Source organism: Sarcophilus harrisii, chromosome 1, assembly GCF_902635505.1.
Source record: "Sarcophilus harrisii chromosome 1, mSarHar1.11, whole genome shotgun sequence".
Lineage (NCBI taxonomy): Eukaryota > Metazoa > Chordata > Mammalia > Dasyuromorphia > Dasyuridae > Sarcophilus > Sarcophilus harrisii.
In genome coordinates this window covers 592,702,962-592,714,474 of record NC_045426.1, presented here as the reverse complement: position 1 = coordinate 592,714,474, position 11,513 = coordinate 592,702,962, and the positions used below count along the sequence as shown (strand labels likewise).

The 11,513-nt window shown below is 36.1% G+C and overlaps 1 protein-coding gene across 2 annotated transcripts in view; it reads left to right on the top strand.

Annotated features, from left to right (window-relative positions):
• Positions 1-277: 277 nt before the first annotated feature.
• The window catches only part of NUDCD1 (NudC domain containing 1), an 88,632-nt gene continuing 77,396 nt past the window's right edge, over positions 278-11,513 (top strand). For both annotated transcript variants that reach the window (XM_031947122.1, XM_031947121.1), the window contains exon 1: positions 278-439. In XM_031947122.1, the coding sequence (XP_031802982.1) occupies positions 322-439 (118 nt within the window). In that variant the 5' untranslated portion in view covers positions 278-321. The remainder of the gene's footprint in view (positions 440-11,513) is intronic.

The following is an 11,513-nucleotide window of genomic DNA, read 5'->3' as shown; positions in this document are numbered from 1 at the left end:
CCTAAATAGCCGCTCACCATACACATGGCAGGCTTTCCATTCGCTCAGCCTTCTGGGAGAATGAGTCTGTGAACTAAAGGAGAAGTTACGTTCAGAGCTCAAAAGCCAAAGGACCCAAAAACTACTCCTAACACTCCTTACAGATCCAGCCCCGCCTTCGCCGCCGGCTTTTGCTTTCTTTAAAAACTACATTTCCCAGAAGCCCACAGACTCGGCGGAGCTCTCCGGGACCCTCTCCAACCCTACTAAAGCAAGAAAGAGACGCGGACCTTTTAACTGCACTTTTAAAGTTGAGAGCCGCGCTCCATCTGACGTGGAGTGATGGAAGTAGCGGCGAATTGCTCTTTGCGCGTGAAGCGGCCTCTGCTGGACCCGCGCTTCGAGGGCTACAAACTCTCCCTGGAGCCTCTGCCCTGTTACCAGCTGGAGCTGGACTCAGGTGAGAGGGTTAGGACCCCGAACCCTCCTCCCTCGCTGCCGTCTCGCGTTCCTCAGGCGCAGCCTCCTCGCGGCTGCAGCCTTGGCCGCCCGCCCGCCCGCCCTTCCCGGAAATGCGAGCTGGGAGGAAACGTGCGGGCCTCGGGGCTGCGCTCCCACGGTGTGGCTCCTGCCCTCGGACGTCGGGCAGGTGCCGGGGCGCGTGGCTTAGAGTTACCTCCGGGTTTCCCCGGACGCCGGCCTCTGTTGAGGGCATTTCTTCCCTGTGCGAGTCTGCGTTTGGCCTTTACATCCCAGTCCCACAAGTGAGCCCCAAGACCCCGCCGAGGAAACCCACCATTAATGAGCTTCTATAAGAAGTCTTTGTTGTATTACAGACCGGCTACTCCAGCTATATTCGCCCTCGACATTCAGTTTCCCTTCTCTGTGCTTTTGCACTTGCACACGCGATGGTCTCACTAATTCCCCTTAGAGTCCTTCCGGTCAGGGACAGCTCAAGGGTTTCTTCCACACGAGCACCTCTTTCCTGCTCTCCTTGCTTGGTAACATGCTCTTGAATTATCTTTTTTAGTACTCTTTGCTGCACTTTGCATAGATTTTATTAAAGGCCTAAGCTCTTAGTGGGTAGTGGCAGTTTTTTCCTTTTTAGCGTCTAATTCAGGGGCAGGATTGTTCAAGAATTAGACATGGTCTTAGAGATGGCAAAACCATGTTTCAGGTAAGCAGCTCACTGGACTATAAAGGACTGCTGATCTACGTGGGTAGTTTATCAGTAAGTCTGCCTTGATGAGATAGTTTGGAAATTCCCAATGCCCTTTAAACCTCACCGCTTACTGAAAGCCTTGAATTTCTTGTGACCTTCCGCCATCCCCTTCATTTCTCTGTGCCCCAATGTAGTCATCTCCTAATTGCTTGAAAAGGAGGCAGCCCAACTTTTTCTTTTTAGGTGATTTCAAAACTACTTCCTTGCATCTTCTAACCCATTGTTGCTAATTCTGCCGATTTTTCTTACACACTCATGCCTCTCAAATACTGTTATATATACTTCCATTCCTTATCACGAAGGTCAATTGTTTTCCTGAGTTTTTTCATTTGAAATTACTAAGAAACACCCATGTTGTTAACAGGACATTGAAGCACTTGCTTCTAGACATTTTTCCAGTAATATTATCAGTTATCAGACATGTTATTAAGCTTCTATACTAGGCCAAGCACTGGAGAGACAAAAAAAGCCAAAAAAAAAAAAAAAAAAAAAAAAGTCCTTCTAAAGAAGCTCACATCTAATTGGGGGTCAATACCCAAATATACGAACAAAATATAATCAGCAATAATCTCAAAGGAAAACTGTAACATTAAGGGAAATGGGAGAAAGGCACTCTACAGAAGATTAGACTTGAAGGAAATCAGGAATGAGGAGAGAGAAGTTCCAGACATTGAGGAAGGATCAGTTAATATAAATGGTTGAGTGGGGAGTTGTAGTTTGCTGTGCCAGTTTCACTAGATCCCAAAATCATGTAGAGAGAAATAAGTATAAGAAGATTATAGTAGTAATGGACCTAATTATGAAGTATAAAGATAATAACTTAGATTTATATATATATATAATTTTCTCACAATTTTTCATAATTTACCCTCATTTTACTGATGATGAAACACTTTAGTCATTTGAGACATAGCTGTAATCAACCGAAATCATATCCTCTATATTCATTCCTCTACATCATGCTATTCTTGCTGTAGGTTCCATCAGTACTACCAGCATGATTTTTCTATCAGATTATGAAGTGTCATATTTTAGGCAAATTTTGTAGATGTTTTCTGTTTAGTAACAAAATTGATAACATCTAGCAAACCATGGCATTGTGCCTGTTATATATATGTGCACACTGCCACACCTGTGAAGGATGACTATAAACTTACTGAAACTTATTCTAAAAAATCCAGATGTGCCACATAGAAATGGTTAACACTGGGATAACAATCAATGTTATTGCTATCTCACAAAAAATGCTTTTGAAATTGAATTCTGATGCAATGTGAAATCTCTATTCTACCTAGAGCTAATGTGAGACATAGACACAGACTGTAAACAAGTCTCCAATATCATTATTTGATGGCCACACCTTGTGTTTTTATCATTTAAAAATTAAATAAGTTTGCATGCAATCAATGACATCGTCATCTCTACTTGATTAGGGTGCCCCAACAAAACTGATGCACATCCTGTGCTTCATGCCACATATTCTCATTTCATACATAGCATTTACAGTCATTAACTATAATGTCCTTCTGGGGGTCCTTATTCAGGCGCCAAAATGCAACATCCGGACTAGCTCTCTGGAGGATCTCTGGATGAGCTTTGGGCTTAGGTGGAGGAGTGATGAAGGCAGGAGAGCCACCAGAAGGATCTCTGAAGGATCTCTGTTTCTTTCTTGGTCTTCTGTGTCTGAATCTGAGTCTGAGATTGAGCTCTCGTCTCCAGTCCTCTCAGCCCTTAAATAAGTCAGTATGATTACATCATTACATCACACTAAGTATATACCAACTACAGTGATTACATCATTACATCATACTAAGTATATGCCAGCTAGAGTTATTACATCATTATATCACACTAAGTATATGTGAACTAGAGAACCATTATCTCATCAATTACACTGAGTAAGCACCCTGCTGTAAGTGTCCTTGCTTCAAGTAGAAAATGGTGTGGTCACTCCCTCCCTGAGACATCAGGGATATCCCTGATGTCTCAGGGAGGGAGATGAGAAATTCCATAGGGAAAATGGAGAGCCAAACCAGATATTTTTAGCACGTTTCCTCTGGGCCGAAGGATCTTATACCTCACTCAAAGTTCCCCCACTATTTGTGGTCCTCTACAATTAACTTTTACATTATGCATAGCCATTCAGAGATGTAGTTAGTAAGTACATGTCAAGAGTCCTTGCTTGATGGAGAGGGAAAAAACTAAATAGAGAAGAATGACTAAAGAAGACACTACATAAAGTGTGATACTGTAGAAAAATGTCTTATTTGATTAATTGTTTTGTTTTTGTATCCACTCATTACTAACTAGGTGAGTTTAGGCAAGTGACTTGACTCCAGATTTCTGATTTATGCAGTGAAGAAATTTTAGTATTTCAGAACTGGAAGAGTCCTCAGCGGTCAGTCTAATTTAGTCCACAACTGAATGATCTCTAACATAGACCAGACAAGTGGCCATCCCCATTCTGCTTGATGACCCAAAGAAGGGGGACCCCACTATCTTGTAGGGCAATCCCTCCAATATTTGGATCATTTTAATTCTCTTCCTCCCTTTCTACAGAGCTTATATCCATTAATTTAATTTTTATAGGTGCAACATGAAAAATCTGATCCTCTTTTCACATGAAAACCCTTCGAGTGGTACATCCTTTATATCCTAAGGAAATCTAAGGAAGTTCTCAATGTCTTATCCAGTAATCCCAGCACAGGCTGAGCCCTTGGAAAATCCAGTATTTAGGAACTTTGTTAAAACTAACAAATAAGGATAAAGGAAAGTGGAAGAATTGTTTTTCACTGAACAAATCATTTATCCTACATTCTCAGGAAATAATGTCCTTATCTAGGGAGGCAGTAGTCTTAGCATTCTACTTGGCATAGATCATATGTGAAGTATTGTATTCCGTTTTGGATATCATTTTTTCCCCCTTTAATTTTAGTTTTTTAAAATTAAATTTAATTATTTTGTTACATTTTAAGTTACAAACTGTCTCTTCTCCCCACCCTGCACTAGTATTCACTAATCATTCAAATGGTCACCATTTCACATACACACATTTGAGTATATGTGAATGTGTTTGCCTAAATGTATCTCTATGTACCTATATATCTCTATGCAAATCTTTTCTATGTATACGTCTATCAGTTCTTTCTCTGGAGGTTTAGCTAGCATCTTCCTTCAAAGATCCTTTGTAGTTGATTTGATTATAATATTCAGAATAAATTAGTCATTCAGAGTTGTTCTTTGAACAATATTAGTGTTACTGTACATAGCTTTTCTTTGTTCATTTCACTCTTCATTATTTCTTGCAAGTTTTTCTATGTTTTTTCTGAAATGATGTCATCCCTTGTAGTACAGTTGTATTCCATCACAATCATGTACTGTATCTTGTTTAGTCATTCCCCTATTGATGAGCATCCTCTCAGTTTACCACAGCAAAGAGAGTTGCTCTTGTCAACAAAATTCTATTTACTACCACAAAGAGTTGCCATTGTCAAAAGAATTTTAAATGTAGTCTGGAGTAGAATGGTCTCTAACCTGTGAATGGTCAGAGCCAAACAAAGCAGGCCAGAAGCAGAAAAGTCAAGAATCAGGTAGCAGTTTAATTAATTTCAAAGTGAGGAAGTTAAAGGCAGATGTGCAAATTGAGGAGGGCTAGACTTGCTGGGTCAGGGGTAGGGCTAAGATTCCTCCAAATTGCAAAAAGATAGAATCCTACTCATTCATCCTTAGATCTTAAACAGTTCACTTGGCAGGCCCACACATGTAGGCATTTTTGGGACCGTACAGGTGTTCTTGAGTCCTTCGAGAATGGCTTTGTCATTAGAATTGTTTAACCTTGTGATTGTTGTAGGGGTCATTGAGCCTTTTGATTGTTCAGTGGGGTATAGAACAAGAGTTAACGGGACAAAAATAGAAATACAATTTTTTGTTCAGTTGGTGAGAGAGTAGATTCAGTAAGTAAGAATTATCTAGGTACCGGACTAATTTCTCAAAGGAAAAGGCTTTTTTCTTGTATTTATGCAAGAAGAGATCAAGCAGTTTCGGGACTAATTTGCTAGGGGGGTATTCCAGACTAGGTTTTTTTGTAGGGAAAGGTAGGAATTGGGGAGATGTTTACTCTTTGTTCATTGGTTAGACTTTTATTTGGGAGATAGTTATTTCTAATCCATTGGCCAAATGTTTTTGGGGGAAAAAAAAAAAAAACAAGGAATAGAAACATGTAACAGAACCTAAGCTTCTTGGTATCTTTTCTAACAGGGCCCAAGCTCCTTGCTCCTGGGTGTGTGGTTAACCACCCAAGTCCCCTGCACATGTCCTGGGAAGCAACAATAACTTGTTTTGTTTTTTTTCCTCCTTGCTCCTAACTACAAACAGAGACCTTATTGGATCCTATTCCAGTTACACAAGTAAAGGAATTGTTAGAATGTCAGGATAGATCTATCAATCAACACTTTGTGCTGCACTATATTGGAAGCTTTCAGGCCAGGATTTCCTTGGGGAAAAAAGGAGCTCCAATAAATCTAGATAATTAACACAATCGTTACTCATATCATATTGATTAATATGAAAATCATAAATCCCTTGACATTTTATATATATATATGAAACTTACATGTTCATTTCTTTTTTTCTCTGACCATCGCAGGAAACAGACTTAATAGTGCTTTGCTGGGTGAAAGATAATATACAGTTTTTTAACTCTTTGGGTATAATTCCAGATTATTCTCTAAAATAGAGAGATCACAGTTCCACCAATAACATGTTAATATCCCAATTTTCCCACATCCTCTCTAACATTTGTTGTTTTCCCTGTCTCATTTTATCCAATGTGATAGATATGAAATTATATCTCAAATTATTTTGAATTTTATTTCCCTATTCAGGATGATTTAGAACATTTTTTTTATGTGACTATATATTGTTTTGATTTCTTCATCCAAATACTGTTCATATCCTTTGACTTTTATCAGTTGGAGAATGATTCATATACTTACAAATTTGAGAAAAGGGGCAGCTAGGTGGTCCAGTGGATAGAGCACCAGCCTTGAAGTCAGGAGGACCTGAGTTCAAATGTGGCTTCAGGCACTTAACACTTCCTAGCTTTGTGGCCCTGGGCAAGTCGCTTAACCCCAATTGCCTCAGCAATCAATCAATCAATAAGTAGATAAATAAACAAGCAGACAAATAAATTTGAGAAAAGAGACCTTAATTGAAGAAATCCTCTACAAATTCTCCCCTCTCCCCACAATTTTCTGCTTTCCTTCTAATCTTGGCCACTTTGGTTTGATTTGTACAAAACATTTAAATTTTAATGTAGTAAAAAATTATCTATTTTACATTTTAAAACATTCTCTGTCTCTTGTTTGTTCATAAATTCTATCCATAGGTCATGTTCTTCTAATTTACTTAAGATATCTCTTTTTATGTCTAGGTCATATATCCATTTTGACCTTTTCTTGTTAAAAGGTATAGGATATTGGTCTAGACCCACTTTCTGCTAGACTACTTTCCAGTTTTCGCAAGTTTTTTTAAACTAAATAATGAATTCTTGGCAAAGCTTAAATCTTTACATTTGTTAAACACAAAGTTAACTATAATAATTTTTTTTACTACTCTTTTAAATACTATTTTAATGTCTACTCTTTTCAGCTGATTTACTTTTCCATCTCACAACCAATACCAAATAGTTTAGATAATTATTGCCTTATATTACAGTTAAAGACCTGCTATCCTAAATCTCTTTCCTTTACCTTTTTGCATGAATTCTTTTGATATTCTTGACCTTTTTTCTTCCAAATTAATTTGTTAATTATTTTTTCTAGCAATAAAAATTTGGGGGGATGGCATTGAATAAAAAGAATAGTTTAGGTAGAATGATTACTTTTATTATATTGGTTCTGCCCACCCATCAACAATATGTCTCCAGTTATTTAAATCTGACTTTATTTGTATTACATGTTTTATAATTATATTCATGTTGTTCCTGGGTTTGTCTTGGTGGATATATTTTATACTATCTATAGTTATAATAAATGGAGGCTTTCCTACTCTCTCTTCCAACAAGTTTTTGTTGGTGATGTGTAGAAAGGCTAATGAATTTCTGTGGGTTTATTTTATATCCTGTTACTTTGCTAAAATTATTTTCAACTAACCTTTGTTGAATCTTAAGTCTTTTCCAATTATATCATATCTGTAAAAGAAAGGTTTTTTTCCCTTGTTGCCCATTCTAATTTCTTCAATTTCTTTTTTCTCCTCTTTCAGCTATTTCTAGCATTTCCAATACAATATTGATTAATATTGGTGATAATAGGCTGGTGATATTGGTGAAATAATCCTTATTTCATTCCTGATCTTATTAGGAAGGCTTCTTCGCTTATCTCTACTTCTTATTCATCGCTGATGATTTTAAGTTAACTTAAGGAAAAATCCATTTATGCCTTTGCTTTCAAGTGTTTTGAATAGCAATTAGCATTGTATTTTGTCTGAAGATTTTCTGCCTCGACTGATATGATTATGTGAATTTTTATTACTTTTATTATTGATATAATCAATTATGTTAATAATTTTTCTTAAACCATCCCTGTATTCTGGGTTTAAATCCTATTTGGTCACAATGTTTAATCGTGGGTGATATATTATTACATTCTCTTAATTTGTATTTTATTTAGAATATTTGCATTCATTATTGAATTTGGTTTGTAATTTTCTGTTTTTCTTCTTCCTGGTTTAGGTATGAGCACCATTTTTGTTTTATAAAAGGAGTTTAATAGGACTCTTTTTTGCATATTATTTCATATAATTTACTTAATATAATTAGTTGAACTTTAAATATTTGGTAGAACTCACTTGTAAATCCATTTGGTTCTTATGTTTTTTTCTTAGGAAGCTCATTTATGGCTTGCCAGTTTCTTTTTTCTAAAATAAGTTTATTTTGATATTCCTCTTTTCCTCTTCTGTTAATCTAGGCAGTTTATATTATTGTAAGTATTTTCCATTTAATTAAATTTATTAGCATATAATGGGAAAACTCCTAAGTGACACTTTAGGAAGGCCATTCATAAGCTTGAGAATAGCTGGGAAAAAATGATTTGGATGGACAATGGCTTTGAGTTCATGCTATTGGAGGATCAGTTTATGGAAATGAGAATTTTCAACCTGGAGAAGAGATGACTTAGGCTAAAAGGGAAGGTGTCAGTTCTTCACATTTTTGAAGAACCATTAGGCTTGTACTTTTTAGCTATGAGGGCAGAACTAGGAGCAATTGGTTGCAGTTGATGAAACATAAATATTAATTTGGGCCAAGTAAAAACTCCTTAATAATTAGAGCTATCCGAGGTTGAATTGGATTGTTTTGGGAGGTAAGTACAGTGGAATTCACTAGGGTGCAAGCAAAAGCTAGATGACTACTTACTGGTGATGATATAAGGTTTTTTTTTTAATTATTTATTTCTTTTAATATACATTGCTTTTTATGAATCATGTTGGGAGAGAAAATCAAGGAAAAACCTTTGGAGAGAAAAACATAAAAAAGAAGTTAACATAGCAAGTGTGCATTATTTACATTCAATCTTTTTCTTTTTTCTGGATTCTTTTCTGGATTCAGATGTCATTTTCTGTCAAAAGTTTATTGGGATTGCTTTGGATACACTGATCCGCTGAGAAGAACCAAATCTTTCATAGTTGATCATCTCAAATTCTTGCTATTATTGTGTACAGTGTATTCCTGGTTCTGCTTGTTTTTCTCAGTATCTGTTCATGTAAATCTTTCCAGGCCTTTCTCTGATCAGCTTTTTCCATCATTTTCTATAGAACAATAATAATCCATTACCTTCACATACCACAGCTTGTTCAGCCATTCCCTAATTGATGGGCATCCACTCCTTTTCCAGTTCTTTGCTACCACAAAAAGAGCAGCTATAAACATTTTTGCACATGTGGGTCTTCTTCCCTCTTTTATGAATTCCTTGGGATACAGACCCATTTGGCACTGCTGGGTCAAAGGGTATGCACAGTTTGATGGCCCTTTGGGCATTGTTTCAGATTGTTCTTAGGAATAGTTGGATCAATTCACAACTCCACTAATAATGAATTAATGTCCTCATTTTCTCACATCCCCTCCAACATTTATCATTATCTTTTTCTGTCATCTTAGCCAATTTGAGAGGTGTGAGGTGGTATCTCAGAGTTGTTTGTGGTGTGTGTGTGTGTATATATGTGATTAAATAGTTTTCTTCCCCCTATTCTAAAAGATTGCTTTTTCCCCGACTATTTAAAATTATTTCTTTTCAACTTATAGTATGCCAAGTCAGAACTGACTAAAATTATTTATACAAAATAGGATTATCAAATTTCACTATATAGGGTGTCCCAAAAATCTTAGTATAGTATTAGGTTTTAATAGTTTAAAGATACAGTAAGACTTTTTTAGACACTATATGTCTAAGTAGTTGATTATACTTTCCGGATGCTGGGAATCTGGACACTTGAATAAGGAAAAGTTTGGCTCAATCACGAATCCATTCAGATCTATGCACAATACTGATATTAATGGATGCACTGTCAGTTTCAAAATAATGAATTATGTTATATGTGAAAATTTCTAAGATAAACAGATTTAAGATTTAAATAATGAAATTAAGTATAATCAACCCTCAGCAGCCAGAAAATTAAAATTAGGTTTTCTTTGTTTTTTTCCTGCCCCATTAATAATATAGCAACTTGTAGTGACAGCAGTGGTCAGGAGAGGGAGACCTGGCACTATTGTTAATGTCTTTAAATGGCAATTTGATTTTTATTTATTTTTGTTGAAAACGTGAAATATATACTATTTAGTAGAATAAATAAAAGAAAAATTACCTCGATATCTATTATATAAGGATCTTTTGTAATTATGTGTAATACTATTGTATTTTGATACTTTTTTTGTGTGATTCTGTGATAAAGAATTTATCACGTTTCTTCTTGGGTATAGAATTATGACTTCTGATTATTTATGTGTAAAATGAGCTGAGGTGGAATGAAGGACTAATGGTCAAAGCCACCGTGTAGACTGAGGGAATATCAAGTGTAGGAATCTCCTAGTAGGAGTAATGATGACCACTAAACAGCAAGTCCTGATACTCTGATACTTATAACACCTGTTATGTTCCAGGCACTGTACTAATAAATGGTTAGAATTCAAAAAGAGGCAAATTGTAGTCCCTGTCTTCAGTGATCCCATAATGTAATAAAGGACACAACAAGCAAATAAAATACAAACTAGTTAAGGATAAATTGAAACTAATTAATAGAGGGAGGCATGAGAATTAAGAGGAATTGGCAAAGCCTTCTTATGAAGATAAGATTTTAGCTGGTACTTAATAAGGAAGAAGAGGGAGCATTCCAGGAATAGGAAATATGCAGAGCTGAAAGATGGAATGTTTTGTTTGTGGAACAGCCAGGAGGTCAGTGTTACTGCCATAAAGAATATGTGGCAGGAAGTAAGGTGTAAAAAGACTGGAAAGATAGGAAGTAGCTAGTTTATGAAGGACTTTGAATGCCAAAAAGCATTTTGCATTTCATCTTGGAGATAATAGGGAATAATTGAGAGTTTGTTGATTGGGTGGGTGGTGCACATAATTAGACCTGCATTTTAAGAAAATTACTTTAGTATTTTTGGTAAGAATTAACATGTTTAAACCTTTTACTTGGAGTAAAAGAAAATTGAAATTGCCAGAGATTATAATGTATAAACTAAATGCTGTCTCATAAATTCTGCTCTGGTGAATGTAAGTTCTTAAAATCAATTACTGAAGCCCACGTAAACCAAATTGTTTGACTTATGAAATTTTGGATGTCAAGAATCTGGAACAGAGATGGACTTAGTATCAGAAGACTTGGTCTCAAAATTCCAGAACTAGTATTCAGATATTAAGACTTAAATCGGCTAGTCCATGGCTTCTTAATCTTTTTTGTGTTACATACTCCTTGGGAAGTTTGGGGAAATATGTGCTTTAAAATGCATACTTAGGAATACAAGGGAAATCAGTTATGTTTATCAAAATATAAAAGCTAAAGAGTTCATGGACCTTAATTTAGTTTCTGCATTTTTTTTTGTTTGTTTGTTTCTTGGGGTTAAGTGACTTGCCTAGGATCACACAGCCAGGAAGTGTTAAGTGTGAGATCAAATTTGAACTGAGGTCTTCCTTATTTCAGGGCTGGTACTCTATCCACTGCACCAACTAGCTGTCCCAATTAAATGTAATAGATATTAGAGTCAGAATTTAAACCCAGGTCTTCTAATTCCAAAACCATTTCTTTCCACTATACCACA